The sequence below is a fragment of the Ruditapes philippinarum genome, unplaced genomic scaffold (genome assembly GCF_026571515.1).
Source record: "Ruditapes philippinarum isolate M1 unplaced genomic scaffold, ASM2657151v2 ctg4110_1_1_1_1, whole genome shotgun sequence".
NCBI classification, from domain to species: Eukaryota; Metazoa; Mollusca; class Bivalvia; order Venerida; family Veneridae; genus Ruditapes; species Ruditapes philippinarum.
The window spans coordinates 27,775-50,838 of record NW_026852405.1 but is presented as its reverse complement, the minus strand read 5'-3'; the positions used below and the strand labels follow the sequence as shown (position 1 = coordinate 50,838).

Here is a 23,064-nt window from a genome sequence, read left to right as displayed (position 1 = left end):
GGCTATAGTGCTGTAGTTCGGTATGAAACGTGATACATAGTTTGTCATAGCAAGGAAGCTTCTTACTTCAGCCACTGTTTTTGGAGGCTTTGTGTTTTTGATTGTTTCCACTTTTCTGGGGTCGGCTGACATTCCATCTTTACTAAATATATACCCGAAGAACTCGAGTCTCTGCTTGTTAAACTCACATTTATTTTTGTTCATGGTGATATTTTTCTGCTGGAGTCGTTTTAACACTGCTTCAAGTCTTCGGTCATGCTCTGCTTGATCCTTTGCCCATATTATTATGTCGTCCGAGATGTTCCTTACACCGTCGAGACCTTCTAGTGCCGTGCATAAAGCATTTTGAAATATTTCAGCTGCACTATTAATGCCGAAACTAAGGCGTTTGTATCTCCTTAATCCAACATGTGTGGTGAATGTCGTAATGTTACGGGATTCTTCTGATAGTTCCAACTGATGATATCCATGGTTTAGATCTAGTTTGGAGAAGACCCTGGCACCACTTAAGTCCACAATCATATCATCTATCGTCGGAATTACATGTCTTGTGCGCTTTATGGCTTGATTAGGTAGCCTCATGTCGACACAGATCCTTATTTGGTTATTGTTACTTTTCGGCTTTGGTGTAACAACAATTGGTGATACCCAATCTGTGGGACCCTCGACTTTCTCAATTATATCCAAGTCTTCAAGCCTCTGGAGCTCTTTCTCTACTTGCTTTCTTAAATGAAATGGTATGCGTCTGTGTGGCTGAGTAACAGGTTGAACATTGCTATCTATGTATAGTTTGACTTTAGTTCCCTTCATTTTCCCCATGCCTGTAAACACTGATTGGTACTTCTTGCAGAGTTCATCCACATTGCTATGTGTGACTGCGTTTATTACTGGAATGATGTCAAGGTCAACGGATGTTTGATATGATAGAAGATTTCCACTATTGCCTTTCGTCACATATACTGGAGCTGATGTTATTTTGCTTTTAGATTCGATTTGTGCCTGAAATTTGCCTAATAATGTCACTTTACTAGAGCCATATGCATATACCTTGGTATGAGCTTTCTTCAGACGAACTTTATTATGTAGTTTTGAGTAAGTTCTTTCATCTATCACATTTATTGATGATCCGGTGTCTACAAGTGCTTTGATTTTGCAGCCATTGATATAGACTTTTAAATTTGGTCTCTGCAATTGCATGGAATTTACAGTAAGTCCATATATTTTGTTTGCATCATCCTCTCTGTCTTTGTCACTATCACTTTCACTTTGTGAAGTATCATTAAGTTTGTTTGTGAAATTATTGTCCCGTTTCTTTGACAAGCATACTGCTTCAAAATGATTTTTCTTCGAGCAAAATGTACATGTTTTTCCACTGGCTGGGCATTTTCCTGATTTGTGTGGATATTCATAGCCACAGTATCTGCATATTGATTCCTTAATGATGTGTCTGCGTCTTTCTTTTTGCGCCTTTTGATTTTGTCTTTGTCGTGATTTCATAGCATTAACGACGTCATATTTTGCTTGACCTTCAATTTCAGATGCTTGTTGATCTGATAGTTCTAGTGTCCTTGCTTCTTTGATGAGACTGTCTAATGTCAGGTCATCGCGTAGTGCTTTGCGACGCAGTCGAGTTGAGGTGCAGCCTTGAATGATTTGTGACTTAATTTCTTTGTCTGTTTCCGAAAATTCACAGTTTATACTTAAGTGTCTTAAACGTGTGTGAAAACTATCAATGTTTTCATTAGATTCCTGTTTTGCCTGTCTAAATTTATATATCTCAAATTCTGTGTTTTTCTTGGGGGCAAAGTACTCTGTTAGCTTTATCTTTGCTGATTCGTAGTCATCCCCTGTATTCTGCAGTACGTCGAAGATGTCATTTACCTCTTCCCCTGCATAGTGTAGAAATAAGGCTCTCTGACGTTTTTTATCTTTAATGTCCATGCCAATCATTAAGTTTTCGAATCGACCTGTCCATTTCCTCCATCTTGTGTCAACACCAGGTTCACTTACACCAAATGCTGGAAAAACTGGCAATCCTTGTGCCATACTGTCACTGTATCAGTATTATTGATAGAGCTAAGTTGTAACAAAGTCCAGGAAAAGTGTTTTAAACTTTAAATTCCAAAATGTGTAAATTTCCGGTGTTCACTTATTTAATTTAATCAAACAAATATCATGTTATCCAATTTTTCTTTTTAAATCCTCGTCGCCATTGTACTGTATTGAAAACTCAATATAAACATTCTATTCTAAGATTTATTTACAAGAGTATTCACAGAGATGTTGCTACATTGCATGTGTAATCTAAACTGTCTATCAAAGAGGGCTCAGAGAGAGAGTTCTCAGAGTGTGCATATTTAATCAAGTAGGCGGAGCTAATCTCTAAATACTAACAACACTACACCTGCCCGGCAAGTCGTTAATGTAGACTAGAAACAAGAGAGGCTCTGATCGTGTGAAGCTTGGAATATGAGTGTCAGCATTGGTGATATGGCTGAAGCCAGTTCCCTCAGAAATCTGGATGAGATCTGGTCCGGTCCAGTGGCCTTGTGTGGGTTGAGATTCTTCAGGAGCTTCTTGACACCCTTCTCATGGATCTGCAGTGGAGGGGCTGTTTCTTGAAGGTTAGGGCCCATGTTCGGTAGACTCTCAACATCTTCTTCGGTAAAGACGGAGGAGAATTGGGCGTTGAGTATCTCTGCTTTGGCACATGGGTCGGAATGGCTGATGCCATCTTTCTTGAGTGGTGCAACGCCTGAGCTGTCACTCTTCATGCTCTTGACGTACGAGTAGAGCTTTTTGTTATTGGTACCAGGCTCACTGACCATGTTCCTAACATACTCGTTCCTGGTTTCTCGGCACTTTTGTTGATTCTGTTTCTGGATGCTCCTGTAAATGTCCCAGTCTGTCTGGTTCTTTGATTTTCTGGCTTTCCTGTAGGCTCTTTTCTTCTTTCTAGCTAGACGCCTTATCAGTCGATTACACCAGGGTTGATTGAATCTTGTGGATGTCAGTTTAGATGGCACAAACTCATCGATGGTGTCTGAGCACTTCTTCTTGAAGATGGTCCACAGGGTGTTAATTGGGGTGCTCGAGTTGTGTTCCTGTTTAAACAGTTCAACAGTTCACAATACAATAAAATGTTCGTTACCCTCCTAGCCAAAAGGCTATGAAAGCTTGATCGAAAACTTCTTTAGCTTTTACATTTCAAACGAAGACATCATCTTGTACAATTGATAATTCAAATCTTCTTGTTACAAACTACTACAAAAATGTTGTTCAAACAGTCACGCTTACAAACAAAAATTCAAGAAGTGGCGCGAATAACTGGCAGTGTCGTTAAATAAACTACTACGACCAATCAAAAAACGAGATATGAATATCCAATAAGAAAGCTTGTTAAATATAAGGCTAGAAGAAAATACTGACGAATACAAAACAGAGAAGCTGTCGTCAATAATTAAATATTTTAAACATATTTAAAATAGACCTAAGATTATCATATTAACGCGCGAAAAAAATCAGTCTACCGGGTTCACACATCGTATTACCGGTGCCAGTGATTACAGATTGCTGCAGTGATTACAGATATATAAATGTAACTGATTACTAGTGATAGATTATCGATATTTTTATATAACTCAAATAAGGAAAATGCCATAAGTATGAACTTACTGTCGAATGACTGGAGATATTATCAGATAACTTTGTTCAATATTTTGAACAGGTTAAAAGCGAAATCCATGAAAATGATTAAATGATTGAAAATGTTTTTTTTTTGTTCAAAATATTTCAAGTTTGAAATAAATGATAAGGTTTTGTGTTATACACATATTAGACATTCATCAGTTATGGTCTCGCAAGCCATAAATATATTACAGTCGTCCAAACTAGCCTGTCCGAATAAAAAAATGCTGCCGTTGCAGACATAAATTGATTTCCGAGGTTGACAATGATGGTAAAAAGTCAGAAAGGCTTTAAATTTGGCTTACATTCTGAGAAAAATAAAGATTACTCTTTTAATAATAACTTTATTCTTAGCTTACTTTTTTAGAATTTAGACGTTAACTATCATGTTAACGTTATTTATGTTATTTATACGGTCGGTAGGTGCATCAAAAAACCTTTTAGCCCACAGTCACAGTGTAAATTCAGATTCGCTACGACTAAATTGCACTTAACATGACAAAAGTTATTTCATGTGTATTTCCTGTTGTTCTTCATATTCTTCTATACTCCAATTAGCATCGAATTCGTAGACTTTGTTTTATCTTAAATTACGTTTTTTGTATGTCAATATTTTTTTCGATGCATTTGATAACTTTTCCCTCTTGAAAAATGTTTGAAATGAAAGTTAGAGACTTATGCATATATGGTCGTTGACCATATTTTAGCTTCAAATGTTTCTAGTATACTATTTTAAACTCTTATAAAATTATTCAGGCAATGATAATATATGCATGTTTAAAAAATATGATATAACTATTGATATCATCTTTATATTGAGTGTTATTGTTGTTCCTAAATACAAGCGTTTACACATATTGCATTTGAGTGTTGAGTTGTTATTTGTGACGTTCTATGGAAAAAATAAGATGGCCTGTGTCATCACAGCAGCAATCTGTCATCAATGGCGCCGATGTAACGACGTACTAGTGATCCTCATAGCAGAACGACCCCAGGTCAATATTTCTTAAAGAATATTTTATCGCATGGTTTGGAACTTTTCCTTTGTTCTTTCTAACCCATTATACTCAGTACACTTTAATGAGCATTTAAAAACTGTATTGATATATAACAGTACAGTTTTTTTCATTGATTCATATAGGGAAAAAACTCGACTGTTATATATCGGTCGAGTTTTTTTCCATCTTGTATATATCAATGCAGGTTTTTGTTCATAGAGGCTCCAATGGGGCAGTGGTAACGACTATTTCTAGTAGCAAAAAAAAAAAATAAAATAAATAAATGAAAAAATGGATTCAATAATATAAAATAAATATATAAAAACAATGAAAAATATAAACAAAGATAATTAATGAAATGAAATTTAGTCTCATTTAATCAAAAGGTACATCCGCTGAATGAATTATTTCCACTGAAAAAAAGCCCTTTAATCTTGACAGTTTACATTCCGCCTCTAACATTGGATGTCTTTTGTATATTTTTTTGCAGCGAAAACAACTTGGAAAATAACTGCCTTATCATAAATAACTGTACATAATGTAGCTAACGATGTATTTATTTATTTAATTGTTTCTTTTACAAAAATGAAAACATGTCATTGCGATAAAACAGTTATAGTATATGAAACTCGTTAGTTACGGGGGTATAACACTGGCTGGGGCGACATCACGGGATGTTTCTGCAAAAAAAAATTGTCTCGGCCTATCGGCCTCGCCATTTTTTAGCAGAAACACCCCTTGATGTCGCCCCAGCCAGTGTTATATCCGCGTAACTAACTCGTTTCATGTACTATAACAATTACATAATATTATGACAATCACGCAAAGTATTATGGGGTCCCCACAGTTAGAAAATTGTAATGAAATTCACCTGCTGTAAAACGTTTTGCATTCTAGTTTCCCGCAATTTTTTTGAAATCCAGGATAACGTTACTTTGAAAGAACTTAAAACTAATAAATCAATTAGTTATTAAATCATAAATAACGAAATAAATAAATTAGCTAATAAATAAAAATAAACATTTAAGAAGATGATATGATCTCAAAGAAATGTACAAATCATATTACACAGTACATTAGAGAAATATCCAGCAAACTCTAAGATTATTAGTATTACTTTTGCTTTTTAGCCATATAATTCACTGAGCAGTACAATTTAGAATTTCTTTTTTTACGGTCCTTCTCACTTAAGTAACAGACGATAGCTTCACTTGTAACACAAATACAAAAATAAGGTAATATTCATCTATTTTTGTAGGACATACCAGGGCCGTTTTCCGACGTTATAGCACGGCTGTGTAGATATTTGATGTAACGTCATGTAGTTAAAACAAACAATGTTAGCGCATAAAAAATCAAAACCAAATTCAAATAAACGAATCAACAGCAACACCATTAACAGGACCACGCACGACTTTGTCCTTTTACTGAAGAAAAAAACACATCTGAAGAACTTTGTCAAAGACTTGCGTTGACATAAGTGTTAATCAATTAGTATGTATCAAATCCGTTCATTTATAACACAATTGTGACAAATGTAAGGAAGATCAAATAACTTGACAGCCAATGTTATTTTAAGGTGAAGGTCACTGGAATAATTCAACATGTTGGTTTTGCCATTAGTATTGTTATGTCGAGTATGGATCAAATGCCACATGTTTCAGCGATTTTTGCCATTAACGATCGTGTGTATCGCGTTTCTGGCATTGTCCTTTCGCCCCCGTTACTAATCATTATCAAAGACCATGTAACCAAACATAAAACAAAGTAATAAAAATAAAAAGGTTTACAATTTTAAAATATTTGATTTAATGTTTTTTTTATTGTATAAATATATTTATTTTTAATCAATGATCGTTAAGATCAGTTAAGAAAACTAAAATGTTGAAAATAGCTAAATTGATGACTGTAAGTAGTTCACAGCTTCGTATTAAGTCCAAAACAGGCTCAGGTGGCGTTGGAATTATTATAAAGGATTCAATTTTAACAGATTTTAATTGTAAAAAAAATGATATGGAAATGAAAGAATGATATTATCAACTAGAAATGTGTCCATAGGACACGGATGCCCTCACACTCTGTTTTGTCAGTCTACTGACATACAGCAGGACCGTATGACAGAGGGTTTCACGTCTCCAAGTCAAATACATTTTGGGCTACATTCGACATAAGTTGAAAGTTACTAAGTCAAGGGCAAAAACTCTACAAATACTGAATATATCCGCAAAACCCCTAAGTGAAAATTTAATTTTTTGTAAACTGTAACGACTCTGGGTCAAATACTTTTTGAGCTACGCATGAATAAGTTGAAAATTGCAAATTAGTATTAAGACCAGGGCAATAACTCTATCAAAACTGACAAATTTCACACGCTTATCCTAGGTGCACAACTTCACATCATCCTGATCAAACTTGGTGTAAAATAGAGAGAAATAAAGAATCCCTAACTAACTGACAAAATGAAAAGTGAATATGTTGCAGGCTTAGTTTGATGAGCCTGTTTATGGACGGTAATGAAAAATACAAGTTACCATCAATGCCCTCTATCACCGGCTTGGCTTAAGCAGAATTCAAAATCTAATCATGGTAAAGTTTGGTAATTTTGTGATCTAGCTCAAGCACATTTAGAGGTACACATGACACAACAATTTGGAATTGTTTTGATTAGGTCAAGGGCAATAACTTTACAAATTCTAAATTATGCGCAAGCAAAGCACAAGGTGCACAGCTACACACCTGGCCAACATTTATGTAAAATTTCATGACTATAGGTCAAATATGTTTTGAGTTCACATGACACAAATTGAAAATTTGAAATTTAAACTAAGTCAAGGGTAATTACTCTACAAAAATGAATAAATCCACTTGCAAACTGCCATGGTCACAACTGCACATGCTGATCAACATTTCTGTAAAGTTTCAAATACGGTTTGAGCATCGAGCAACAAGCGAAACCCTAGATGCACAACTTCACATGCTGATAAACATTCCTATTAAAACGATCTCAAACCATCGCTGGTTTCTTTGCATGAAGTAAATGCGGCTGTGGTCGTCCAATATCTTTACAAGAGCACCAAAAAAGCGGGGCAATATACGCCTGAATGAAAATTTGTTAGAGTGATCAAAATAATCTTTCAATTAGGAGAAAGTTATTCAATCATGAAACATGTCTGAAAATTATTTTATCTTAATTATCCTTATGATACTATATGACCTGTAATGTTAAGACATTTTTAACCTAGTTGCATGATTGATATAACTTTTATAGCGGTCTATTTGTCAATGCTATATACCAAAAAATAGAGGCATAGCGGTTACTCACAAAAATAGGATGTGTTTTCCTACAGTTAAGTTTTAAATACAGCTAGTAACTCCCGTGACAGGGCCAATTTAGATCTAAGGGTCATGATTAAGATAACTTTTGCATAAATCAACAAATTAACATTGTATTTTGTAGTTTCACACAATCAGATTTAATGTGTTTTCTTGTATGATGTGCACTGACCAATTTATCACATACTGTTGAATATAATTTAGGGCAGACTTATTTTTCCACTGAGAAAATAAAAGGTTGAAATCAATCTTAAGCGAATGCATTTCTTGACAGTAATAAAGTGGATGATATTGTGAGAGATATCGAAAGCTGTGAGAATATTGATAAAGAGTTTTATTAACACACTTTTTTTCGAAATCTTTCAAAATACGCTCAAACACAAAAAGGAAAACGATATTTCAGACGGTTGCATACAGCCTTGGTTTGATAATGACTGTAGAAAAGATAGAACTTTATAGACTTATTTGCAATACGATTTTTCCATAGTAACGAATGTTGCATTTCACGCATAAGCATTCTGCGTAGGGCAAAAGCGCAATAATGATGACTACAATTTATCACATTTAATAGATGTGATTTCAAATTATGCACCCAGAAAACAGTAATTTTGGAATTACTTAAAGCAGTAAGTACTTAAAACGTGAATTGTATCTATAACAGATATACGAAAGTAAGAGGGACTAATAATTCAATGAAAAAGTCTTTTGTACAAAAGTCATCTTTTTTAGATATACGACTTATTCATCAGAAATTTAAATTGAAACAACAGGGTGTTAAATGTTAAATTTTATTACCCCTGTATTACATAATTTTACACAGTTTGTATTGTACACTTCCATCGGCAAGGTGGTAAGAGTCAAACAGATTGACACGTGAAAGGTTGTTTATTTACAGCTATTTACAAAATCAGTCAACCGGGACGTTTTAGTACCATGTCATAGTTTATCACGTAAAATGTAAATGTCATGTTCGTAATCGTTAGAGGGATTTCTTAAACAATCGTCTTTTCCATGCATTTGTATGGCAAATATGGCCACATAGCTATAAAGACATGTTTTATGTTCATGTTAAAAGTTATTTCATATAGTTTTATACTTTTAACCTTAAAGTAACTCGGAATTGTCTATGAAATTCTATTTCTATGTAGGGCGATGCTCCCTTTGCCCTACGCAAATAACGAATGTGCGAGAAAAGACAACTTCCGGTCGATTTTTCATAGCAACGGACCACGTTGTAAAAAAGTCTATATCATAGATGTAAGCAAAAATGCCAATGGATAAAAATGAACGTAATATTTCTGATTAAAATAATTCTAGTAAAAATTAAAAATATGTTATGAGAAAAAGTTTTTGGTAATTTTAAAACGGAGCATAAAATGAAAATAAGAAACATGAAAAACTCTTCGCCTAAATGATATTGGAATTATATATAAATAAGAAAAAAGACTGAATTGATATTTCAGCATTTTATTATTTTTATAGACAGCTTGATAAAGATACTGTAGATGCAAATGACAACCCAGAAACAGATTTTCCAAATATTCATTTTGATAATGGGCTTTATGATAGCATAACAATCTCTGAGGTATAAAGAGCAATCGACAAACTTAAGAATGGTAAGGCGGCTACTCTGGATCAAGTTTCTAGTGAATATATTAAGGATAGCGGTACTTTACTTATACCACTATATCACAAATTGTTTAACTGTATTCTGAACACTGGTTTTTGCCAGATTCTTGGTTGACAGGATGATTTGTCCCAAAATAAAGGTAATATGAAATGCCTGAAAACTATAGACCTATTTCATTGCTTAGTTGTATAGGGAAATTATTTACAAGTACATGTATACTTAATGAAAGATTAACAAACTATTTAGAAAGTTATAATTTATGAAATTCAAACCAAGCTGGATTTAGTTCAACTGTTGATAATATTTTTATCCTCCACATGTTAACAGATTACGTTAAACATAATAAAACTAAACTATTTTATTGATTTTTAACAAGCCTTTGACTCTCTTTCTTTCTAGAGCAGGCGTTTTGGTGTAAACTACTCAACTATAATATTTCTGCACAGTGAAATCAAGTCAATGTAAGTATGCTCACTGTGTCAATAGAACTTGAAACTTGTATAAGTGTATTTAAATTAAGTGATCTCGAGGTGGGTCCTTATTGACCCTAGCGGCATGATTAAAATCAGTTTTGCAGAGGTCCAGAAGGTAAAATTACATAGTAAATAGATTTTTACATTGTAGTCTAACACAATAAGGCTTAAAATGTGGACGTTCTTTTCTGAATAAGTCTACACAAATTAAGTTACTCCCGGGGTGGGCCATAAATTAATCAAAAGGGATTAAACATTAATATCAATTTTGTGAAGGCTAATAAGGAAATGCTACATAAAAATATCTTAGATCTTGGAATTATAGTTTTCACACGATAATAAGTTTTCTAAATAAGTCTATTCAAAATATGCTTCCGCGGGGTTTGGCATAATTTAAATCAGTTTTGTAGAGGCCAATGAGGCATTGCTACGTGTCAGATATCTAAGCCCTAGGCATTGATGTTTCACACCATGAGACTTAAATGTGTTTTCGTATACAAAACCATATTAACTAAGTGACCCCCGGGGCGGGACCATTATTGACCAAAGTGTCATAAGAAACACCAGTTATGTTGTGGTTTACAAAGTGATGTTACATGCCAAATAGCTTAGATAGCTCTGGGTATTGTAGTTCTCAGGTGTGTTTTCTAATATAAGTCAATCAAGTGACCCCTGGGACGGGGCCATTACTGAACCAAGGGGCATGACTCATATCAGATGAGGCAATGCTACATGCTATATTCACGTATCTACGCATTAGACTTTGTAATTTCGTGTAAAATTTAAATTGTTACAAGTACAAATGTTGCTGCAATGCAGTAATTGAGAAGATCCGCGCAAAAAAATGCGCTCATTACAGATACCTTACCAAATTATTCCTACGCACAGGTCATGTTATATTCAGATTAAGTACTATTGTAGATTTTTTTTCTGAATGTTCTGTTAACCATTTTTTTGCATGATTATACTTATCTTATGCACTGTCCATAATTAAAAAGAGGGGAAAGAGATTTAATATAAAAATGCTTTCACTGATGCCTACCTGTTAAGGAAGTTAATTCCATTGAGTACAAACAAGACTTACAAGACTTGTAAATGTTATGTGACATTACTGTACTGTGTTCTGTTTGTGTCACTACTGTAGTCAGTAATATAAGATGATAAAAAGATCAAAGTCTGTTTTTTATCATTATAATTGTAACAAATATACAAATATAGTAACAAAAGGGACTAATATTATAATATAGTAATATTACATGCATTTTTTTCATGTCAAATTAAAAAAAATGGTTTCTTTCAATACTGAAAGTAGAACACACTCTGGAATGAAAGAAATGGGATGAATTTCAAAAAGACCAAATTCAAGATTTTTTTTGTTTGTTATACACGCGTTACATGATGATACAGTATTAATCAATATAACAGAAGACTGTTACCTGAATTTTAGGCAGGTATATATATGAGGAAATTCACTAGCATCATGTTCGTGCGAGTCAAAGATATACAAGCTATTTGACATTGGTGATATTTAAAAAAAAACTATTGTTAATTGATTTATTGGGAGATCAATATACTCTTTTGTTGAATTGCTTTAAAACCATTCATAAAATAACATTACACTTCATGTTGAAACTGCAGATCAATGATGCTATCTATCTGTATTATGCTTAATGAGGGTTCATCCAGTCGTAAGGCCACAAAATGCAGCTTTCGCTGTCGAGTACGGACCCCGGATATGTCACCAGTCATACCCTTAAAGAGTTAACTTTGAAGCACAAAGTGGTATACAAAACGCCAATGAAATGTAATTTTATATACTAAATTTTTATTACTTCAAAACAACCAATATATCAACATGTTATTATTTAACATTTAATTTCATAAATATTAATTAAGAATAATTATCAAAAGCAAAATTATTAAAGTATATGCCTGAAATCTTATTTATATTGACAAATTCAATCACGAATAGTATACTTGATATGTTGTGTGTAAATGTAATTTAAAATGTAACAAATTATAATTTCATGTAATACTTAAAAGGGAAATAACAAATTTATAACCTAAGTGTCAAAAATCAGAATATTTATAGCTATTTATAGCTTTCGAATTCATGTGCAGCAGAACTGCTTTCCGGTTCTCATTCATTAATATGACATGCTGCGAATCACCGAAGGGGAAACCAATATAGAAATAGATGCGGATTTATTTTTAGCTGTAAATCGAAGAGCTTAATTGATCAAATCCGGGCCCATGGACAGAAAAATAGTAAATACAAATAGCTTGTGGGCGCGGAGCAATAATGCCCCTACAAAGGGGAATAATATTTGCCATTCTCCGTGCGTGCGTCCGTTACAAAATGTTGTGTCACGTGTAACTCTAAAAGTGCTTGAGCTGGATTCAACACACTTTACAGGAATGTTGATCATCACATGGAGTTGTTCACCTTAGGTCCTTAGGTTTCGCGTTCGGATTTATTCAGTTTTGTTAGAGTTATTGGCATTGACTAAGAAACATTTACATTACGCGTAGCTCAAAAATGTTTGACATTAAGTCATGAAACTTTACAGAAATTTCGGTCAGCATGTGTAGTTGTGTATCGGGGAGGGGGGGGGTGCTTGTGAATTTTATTTATTATTTGACGAGTTATTGTCCTGAACTTTGCAATTTTCAACATGTGTCGACCATAGCCCCAAAAGTATTTTGTAAAGTCATGAAACTTTAAAAATGGGTAGCTGTACATCTGGGGATTTGCTTGGTTTTTTCTATTAAGCATACTTTAGATTATAAAATTGAGATTTGAAATTCCTGAAGCTAAATATTGGGAAAAATGATGATGTTAAAATTGGGGAAAATTGGACTCCAAACACTAAGGGGAAGAGGATGTGATGTAGAATTTCTTTTGCCCGTCTGTTAACTGACCTGTTTTTCGTTAGTGGACTGACAACACAGCAAACTGTTGGGGCATCCGTGTTCTGTTGACACATTTCTCGTTCTATAATAGTCTTTATAAATCAAGTAATCTTCTGGGCGGGGCCAATATTGATCTCAGGAAGCTTAACATGTGTTCTGCACAATGCCTCATTATGAGTACTATTTCTGCAAAAAGTTTCAATTTCTCTCCAGTCGGTTCAAATGATACAGAACGGACATGATTTTTTTAATTTCGTACAAAATGACTAAGTGTGACCTTGACCATGGACGAGGAAGGTCAAATCTGCGCTCTGCACATTGTCTGCCAAGTAGTTTCAATTTCCTTCCGCCGGCTCAAAAGATAAAGACCGGACACGAAATTGCTTACAGACTTTCTTCAAGTACATAAATGACAGGAACACATAACTTATAAGGAATTAATTATAATTGAAGAAAAAGCAAAAGAATATATAATTTATGCTTAAAAGTAACTAAAATTGTCAGTCCGGGCCCCCGTTTAAAACCCTGTCGTAATATGAACAATCAATACATATATGTTATCATTTAATCACTTTTAACTATAGTTGAACATACACACATGCACGTGTGCACGCGCGCACACACACGCACACACACACGCACACACACACACACACACACGCACGCACGCACGCGCGTGTGTGTGTGTGCGCGACATCAGTTTATATGAGAAAGAGAAAATCAAAATAATTAATTTCAAATATACAATGTATATACATGCATAACAATATTATCAAATACATCAGCTTAAATAAACTTTTATGTATTGTATAAAAATATTGGTTGAGAAACGCTAACCTAAGATGAATCCTTTAGTTGTGGCACTTTTCATTTTCTCCAAATTGACGTTCGATAATACTCCGATTATTTTGATTTACAGTTAGGCAACCAGTGTGTACATGTAACGTTTCTAAGACTTGAACATTATTTATTTGTAGGTGTTTGCCAAATTTGTTCATTTGGTTCCCTATGGTTTGTTCTCTTTACTCGGTATTGTTCACAACATTTTCCTTGCGTGTGTTTGTCAGTTTTGAACGATTGTTTCCTATAATATCTCCTCGAGACTCTGTATTATTTACGAAGTTTATTTGTCGAATGTATACCAGTTTTGCAGAGTCGCCTCTATAGTTTGTCCTTTAAACCAACATTTTCCTCTTGGGGGTCAGTCGGTTTCGAGAAGTCATTCCCTGTAATTTGTCCTCTGGACATATTATTGTTCAAAACACTTTCCGTGCGTGTGTTTGCCCTTTTGCATAATCGCTCCCTGTCTTTTGTTTTCTATACTCGATATTCTTCCAAACACTTTCCTTGTGGGTGCTTGATAGTGTCGCGAGGTAATCCCCTGTTTTTAGTCCGCTAGACTCAGTACATGTGTCGATCAAAACTTTATCCTTGTGGGTGCTTAATAGGGTCGCTCAGTTATCCACTGTAGTCAGTCCGCTAGAATCGGCACTGTTCACGAAATTTTCCGTGTGGGTACTTGTCAGCGTCGCGCAGTAATCCCCTATTTGTTTGTCTCTAGAATCTGTATTTTGTACAACACTTTCCATATGGGTGCTTGACAGTGTCGTGCAGTCAGCACATGTAACCTGTCCTGGAGACCCAATATTGTTTTCAACATCTTCCTCCTGGGTTTCTGACAGTGGTGCGCAGTCATACCGTGCTGCTTCTCCTCTAGACTCGATATTGTTCACAACATTTTCCTTGTGGGTGCTTGACATCCTCGGGCAGTCATCACCTACAGTTTGTCCTCTTGATTCGGTATTCTTAACTTGTTTATCAAAGGATGCTTGTAGAGTTTCGTCTTTTTCCTGAAAAAACAACATGTACAAAATAACTTTAAATTGTATACTAAATAAATACAGATATAACTATTTAGTGGCCCGTTCAGTGGAAGAAAAATTCGAGGTCATTGTAAAGGCTTAAGCAAACTGTTTTGAACAACTAAATTATGCATACAGTCAAATTATAAGCAGAGAATACCATTAATATTTATGTGACACATTTCATTGTTTTGTACGCTTGGTTAATTCAGAATATGTGTAAGGAGTGAAGGGTTATTAATTGAAAACTTTCTAATCTTATACATGTTTACCTCGTTACCGAAAGATTTTCCATTATACTCGATGAACAACTTGGTGCTTTGGAGAAATTTATCGTTTTCTAATTTCAACCGATGCACAACCTGTTCTCTTGCCTTTTCGGCATATAGTTTTAGACACCCCCATTCTGCGATGCCTAGATGTAGTCTTGTATCTTCAGTGTCAAGTATGTAAGTCACGTGCTTATATCTTCCCTTTATTTCTTGAATGTTCTCGTAGTCAGATACTTTGATGGATAATATGACAGTTTCTGACACCTTCGATTTATTTATAATTAATGTAAGTGTATGCTTAACGAAAATGTCATACTGTAAATTATCAAGGTCTTGATCAAGTTCTAGCAAACGTTTAGTCATATCAATTATAAGGGTTTCTTTGTCAATTTTGTCCCACCTAATGCGACTTCGGTGATCCTTCTTTTTTGATGCCTGAAGTTTTCTCATCCGCATTTTTGACTTTTGCCGTTTGATTGAAGGAAAGGAATTAATGTCAGAATCTGAGGTTGTAGACAACTGATATCTCGTAGACCGCTCATTTCTCGTTCTTTTATGAGGAAAGAAATCAGTGTCAGAATCTGAGGACATAGACGGCCCATATCTTTTCCTTTTAAGCGATGCGTTTTGTGAAGACCTACTTGATGCAGATGAACCAGGAATAGCGGGAAAATTTGAACGAAAGCGAGGTGTGTTATTTTTTTGTAGATGATATGCTACCTCATTTGACTCTCTCCTTCTGATATGTAAGCTCTTATTAGCAGCAATTTCAAAAGTTTCAGTTTTGTTTTGCAAAGCAAAAACCTCTATATTCCTCTGTTCACGTTCAACTATTGCGCTTCCTTGAGAAATTGATTTAACGATACCAAAACCTCCTTTTACATACGCAGTACATTTCGGTAAAGTCCTGTGTGAATAATGAAAACGTTTAAAAAGAGATGATTAGTAAGTTTTACATAATAAACTTTTATAAGAAACATATTCATTTTCTAATGCCAAATTAAAACATTTATATATTGAGTATTTTTGTCCGATTTTTGTACCTATTTAAATTCTTACACTGAACAATATGATGCCTTTATAAGCATAAAATTTAGGTGATATTCTACAAAAGGATATTCATGGTATTTTTTATCTATAGGTTGATGTTTAACACACACTTACCATTTTTACATGCATTTTATATATTAAGTTTAACAAACGTCATATATATTGATCATATTTTATTTATATGTTATGGTAAAATGAGATTTTTATTTCATTAAAAGTTCGGGTAATGAAGATGAAAGCATTATTTTCTGAGCTAATAAGTTCAATACAAGGTACCAATTGATAGAGACGTATTAGGTAAATAAACATCTGAGTATATTTTAATATCCATGATAAAGTAAGTTATACATGTATTATCTGTTTTAAAGCAGGTATAGATAAATAATAAAGATTTCTTATACATTTGTTGAACATGAATTTCAAATACGTATGACAAAGACACCTATACTTTGCTCTTTATATAAAACATTGCTTTAAATGAATGTTGTTATGATTGAAAAAGTTATTTACAAAATATCGAAATTTGAGTGATTTTGATAACATATTTAATGAAAAGTTAGTAACTCATGTTATAGATAACATACCCAAGAAAATCATTGAAATCAGCTGCAGTTGAATTATATCCTATCTCAACGAATGCATCATGAATGTACTTTGTGTTTACTTCCATCCCCATAAGTTCTTTCCATGCCTTCAAAAGGTCAAAAATTAATATTTGGACGCTCTCTCTTCTCGATGAAAACACATCTGATTCGATTTGGTTTATTATATTTTCACCTGACATGTTACAAGGAATCAAATGTTTTGCATAATCTGAAAAATGTAAGATATAAGTTTTCTTATTTCTCTCTTCAGTTAAATGAATATTCCAGTTTTTATTACAAGTATCAATAAAAAACAAATCGTTTCATAGCTATGCTGGAGTTGTATATTATGAGATTATTATACATGTACATTGTTTAATATTATACTATATAATTACAATAAACGAGTTCACTGCTGAGTCCAGTAAAATCAATATTGTACTCAAAAGGTCTTATTACTTGAAAATGAGGTCACTGACCTCCGAATTTTGTTTTTGCTCAAAAATTTTCTGCTATAATTTTTAAAGATAATACAAAGGTTTAATAAATTATTGAAAACAGTTTTCATTCTGCTGTTTGTCCACATATAATAGAAAGAAATACAGAATCGACAAAGAACACACAAAAAAGACGTTTAAATTTAAAAGTTGAAATCTCGGTTTGATTTGCCTTTCATTTACAGTCAAATACAAATTTTTGCTGGGACGATGTTGTTTCGCTCCGGGGACGTGGTAGAGTACGATGGTAACAGTGCGACAGTACGATGGTGACAGTATGATGGTGTATCACCATCGTACTCTCACCATCGTACTGTCGCGCTTTGCAATCGTACTGTCGTACTATCTACGTCGTACCGTCATCACGACTCATGCTTCGCGCTTCGTTCTCAGAGTCGAAAAGGAACAATATATAAACCGTATTTCACGAAAAAACGATAAAATAACCGTCTTATTTAATTTCACAGTAAAAAAATGGTTATGAACCCCCTTGTTTGCTACGAAACTGCAATTGTACAGCGCGCAGTAATATTATTATTTATAGACGCGTCTTGTTTTGCACGCGATATTTGGCGCTACATTGTGACGTCATGTAAACAACTCTTTAAACGTCTGTACAGCGTTAATGATTGAATTAAAGATATTGGTGTTCGGATTTATTTTCTTAGGTAGACCATTATCTATCATTCTAGATAGTTTTCAAAACAAAGTTCAACAAAAAGTTGTTTGATTTTGGAGTGGTTTTGACTTAGGACAATCTTAAGATACCTTTAAAACAATCCTAGACTTAGGACTGTTTTTGGTTATAAGTATAGGAGTCTTAAGTTATGACATTTTTTAAGACGTTCTTTGAAACGCAAATTGTCACAATTTTTATCTTAAGACAAACTTAAGACTTAGGACTCTCCATGAAACGCAGCCCACATTCTGATCTTTTCTTAGTGGACACGGGCCAGGTTGAGTTGAATTAAAATATATATTTAAAGATGTTGGCTAAATGATGATGAAGCAATTATTAGTTATAACGTGTGTGACAATAAAAAACAACTCATTTCAGAATTGAACGTAACCGATACATTCTGAATGATATTTCCATAGCAAAATGTAATACTGAACCCAATTTTTATAAAATATTTTAACCTGTTCAACGACCATTAGCACTTGCATGAGTATAATGTCATTGAAATGAAGAGCTTAATTTTATATGAGTGTAATTATTCTTTTAAATGAAGTACTGCATATATTTGTATGCAAAGTAAACTTTTGCCCTGCTTGGTTGATCTGGTTTTTCATATTTTTTACTAAAATTAAAGGTAACATATTTACCAAATAAACAATTAAAATAAAGTTTCCATTGACTAGGTGGAATCTTCATAGTCAAAAATCTGAATATCTGGTTCCAGTTTGATGATGTATGATCTTGTTCTGAAAAAACAAACGAACTTTAGTTGATATTTATTGAACGAGCTAAATGTTAAAACAGCATTGTTTATAAAATTTTGATTTTTAGAAATATATTGTCACACCTAACAATATAGACTATCACGGACCTTTACCATGTAAATCTTTTCACAGATAGGAAATAAATGAAATTAGGAATATGTAACGCTGTATAAAATGATCATTGTGTCATATCATAATTGACCAAAGCATAAACAGTACTTCATCACTCTTTGCAATGTAAAACATTTCAGGATCGATCGGGGAATTTTGAAAAAGATCTGATAAAGTGTGCGTTACCATCGTAACATTTTTCCAATTCCGTCTTGTTTTCCTGCTCAGTCTTACAGTTTGCTATAGGGTGATCATTCGCTCCTTTTAATGGTTTCACAGCGACGATTGACTCAGGTATTTCGGAAATACAGTGTTCTAAAACTTTGACATCAAACTTACATTTTTGCATATCCCCTTCTGAACTTTGACAAGAAAAGTAAGTTTTATTGATAGGAGTATTTAGACCAAATCTTATGGGATTACAATTTGATCCATGCGGGCTCGGGATCACTTTGGACGAATTTTGTTGAACTGCTCTGCTTTTCATTAGATCTGGTATAATGTATCCTGTTTTGTTTTCATGTGGAATCGCATTAGCATCTATTTGTGTGTTAAGTGTCTTGTTGGTGTGTTTTTCTTTAATCAAAGTTCCCGAAATAGAAACATCTGTATTTTTGTCAAATTCGATATCGTCAGGTAATTGCTTAGCATGATTGGAGTACAAATCAAGGGTTTGATACACGTCTACTTCTTCAACAGCGGGTTTGTAATCTCTACTTTTGCAATAAATAGGGGTTATGTAATAATTTTTTCTGCTTTCTCGAAACTTTCTAGTTCTGTATCTTCGAAACCTTCTAGTTCTGTATCATGAATACAAAATTATGAAATCAGTTATTAATTTATATGTTTTAAAATGTGATCATTATTTGTGTTTAGTAAAAATCAAAAGACCGTCAAAAGACATGTCGTTATTTAGTTATCTGATTTGTTTCAATTAGATATAACATAATTTGTCATTTAAAAGATCTTGTCAGCGTAAGAGTCAGATTTTTTTTATTTCGAAAGGCAATGTCATATTTATGTGAAGAATATTTTTCAGTTTTTAAAACTATTTAAATAAATTTTGATCGAAACATTTTTTGCATAACATGACAAATTCTGTTTTAAATAACTCGACATAATGGGGTACTACAAAACGAGATGACAAGACAAATATCGGGAAACAAGTTTATACTCTGGGGGTCAATTTCTTTACGTGTTTGTTTTTGGTGTATTTTATATAGATTAACAGTCATATTTAATCTCAATTTGCTTTTCATTTATGGACGGAATTTAAATTAACTTCATAACTTTGTGGCACATTAAGATGTAGCTAGTAAAAAAAACTCTGGGCCTACAAGGCCCCCTTATTGAATTAGTTTGATTTTTAGACATTACAAAATTTTAAGGCAAAAAAAGCTCTGAAAAATCTTAACTAACCTTCTGATATAACAGCAGAAGATAATGAAAGTGGATATGAAGAAAGCCGCCGCCGTCACAGCTAAGGTAATAATAGGAAAGTGATTCGGCTTAAGTGTTGTATCTTCTGATTTGTTTTGTATTGTATTGTTTAAGTCCAATTTTAATCTGATGTCATTAACAGGTTTTAACATGAAATATGCATTTGTGCGATTCTTGGATTCTTTGTTTTTCACATTTATTTCGCAAAGTAATTCACAGTTCACTTCTACTGATTTCCAGTGGAATCTTATCAATTTCGTATTCGATATCATTGGGTTTATTTGTTTCCTACTGGTGCATGCACACTGTCTATTTTCGAAGATCATTATTTTTCTTTGACTTTGTGATTTCATATTATTATTTTTATGCTTTTCTGAGTGTGTCAAATCAATATCTTTATTTGTTCTAAGATATTTGTTCACATCTGTTAAATTACGAAGACCTAAAACACTGAACCTTTGAAATGCTTTAAAATTGTAAAATGTTGTCAAATTCCCTTCATCACAAAGAAATGCATTGCAGAGGTTTCTACATGTGTTTTTGGTTGTAATATTACTTTTACTTGCACTCATCATGTGTGGTTGTTTATAATTATCCCTTTTTGTCTTACATTTCCCCGTACATTTACATGTGTTTTTTTCTGTTGTTCTGGGTTGTTGGTTATCTACAGGTATATAATTTTTATATGAATAATATGCACATACAGTAACAGAATAATCGGGAAAAATTTTAAAACAAACTTCAAAATATTTTAATACATTTTGCCCTAATCGAGACTATAAATTTTATAATTTCCTTTTTTTAAAAATTTAAATATCGAAAATTTTTCCCCTACTTTTTAAAAAATAAGGGTTTAAAAAACTCTCGGGGTCTTGTAATGATTTTAGTCAAAGTAGTTAATAAATTTATAGAATTACTTTTTTTCTGTTTTAATCTTTTAAAGTTCGTCGTTTTCCGGGGAAAAATGCATTTCTCTCTTTTTCTAAAAATTCCATATGCACACCTTTTGCTTAGACCAGGGGACAGAACATTACATTTTTTTTTCCCCTGACAAAAACTGAACCCAAAATTTTTCCGGTTTAATGAGATTCCCTTTGTATAGAATTTCTTTGCTTTCATTTCAAAATTGGTTTCTACTTTTTTTAAACCAATTTTTGATAATTTTTCTCCCCCCTTTTTTTTATGCATATGTAATTTTTTACCCTGTTCCCGGTCGCGTCGCATTTAAGGTCCAGGAGTAAAAATGATATTGCTACATTCTGCAGTACTTTATAATTTTCCAAAATTATAGATATACTTTCATCTCTATTGTCAAAAAATGTTTGACACAAGTATGAACATTCAAATTTTCCATTAAAGACTTCTAAATGCTTTGAGACATTAGCATTCCTTGCAAGATACTTGTGTATTTTATTCGTTGTGTTACGGCTGATCTGTACATGTTTCTTTTGACATCTGCATGAATTTGCAAGTTCGAATCCTGAATCAAATGTTGTCGAAAGTGATTCACCTATAAAACATAGGAACGTAAGCATCATACATATTACGTATACAAATCTATATTAATTTCTTCGATGATTAGAGATGTCTTTTATCGAAAAAATATTGAATGGTGTTACGGTGTATTTAAAGATCCAGTATGTTGTAAATGAGGTTGTTACCAAACTTAACTTAAATATAATATATGTACATAATTATGCTTATAAATTTTTTTTCAAACATCGAAGAATATGTTAAATATGTACTGCAACTATTTGTGCACATTATATGTAATCATTAAAATATATGCATTCATTTCTTATTGAAAAAAATTGACTTAGATGTTACAGAAAATTAATTTCTAATTACTTCTTTATTTACATGAAATGTTAAATTCGGTAATATCTTTAAAGATAATGCTTTTTAGAACTTACAGTATTGATAACTCTTAATTTGAGTATGATATTTATGATATAAAACCATACAAAATTGTGTTACAGGATCTTTAAAAAGTACCGGTATTATATTATTCGCTTGTGGTTGAGGGGTTGCCTGTAAGAGTTGGGGTTTCAGAACTGCAGCCACCGTTAAGCCCTGCATGATAGTAAGAGGCGACTAAATTGGTTCGATTTACTGCAGCTCTAGCAGGTACGGTGGTTTTGACACCTAGTACTGCATTAAGTTTGTAACACCGTGGTTAGCCAAAATCAACTTTCCTGCTTCGGCGACATTTGACCTAAATTATATTGGTGCGCCGTTAAAACAAACAAAACGAAAACATACGTTGCCTTAGTTAAGAAAACGTAAACGACATTTTGATAGTTTTAAAAAGTTACATTCAAAACTTTTCAAACTAAACTAGCTTTTACATATTATAACTTGAACTTTATATTTGCTTTTTAGATTGTCTGTAGGTATAAACAACAGTTTTGCGGGTAAACCTAAGTAATAAATTTATCATTCAGTGGTGTACCTACCAATACGCCAATACACACGGGCGTTTAAAAAGAAAAGAGTTTCAGAAAAAAAATGAAATCAACAGTTTGGGCGTATATCGAACAACATATTCTTAGCTGCTAAGTGGTTCTATAGGCATGCTTAGGATGTTACCTAATTCAAATATACCTATTTATACACAATCAAGAATTCAATTATGAGAAAAGAGAGTACGCACATATATGCAAATTAAAATATAATACATTGCTTTGGGTATATTAATGGAAAGCCATTTTAGAGATAATTATCTATTGTTATGGCAGTCTCAAATCCGAGAAATAAATGTTAATGAGAAG

General features: G+C 33.2%; 1 protein-coding gene across 1 annotated transcript; it reads right to left on the bottom strand.

The window, feature by feature from the left end:
- Positions 1-13,683: 13,683 nt before the first annotated feature.
- Positions 13,684-16,888, bottom strand: LOC132759384 (uncharacterized). The gene is made up of 3 exons (XM_060751154.1): positions 16,803-16,888; positions 15,169-16,075; positions 13,684-14,884 (listed from the first exon to the last, which is right to left on the bottom strand). Exons 1-3 carry the CDS (start codon positions 16,886-16,888, stop codon positions 14,489-14,491), a joined length of 1,389 nt encoding a protein of 462 aa, XP_060607137.1. The 3' UTR covers positions 13,684-14,488.
- Between the last annotated feature and the right edge of the window lie 6,176 nt (positions 16,889-23,064).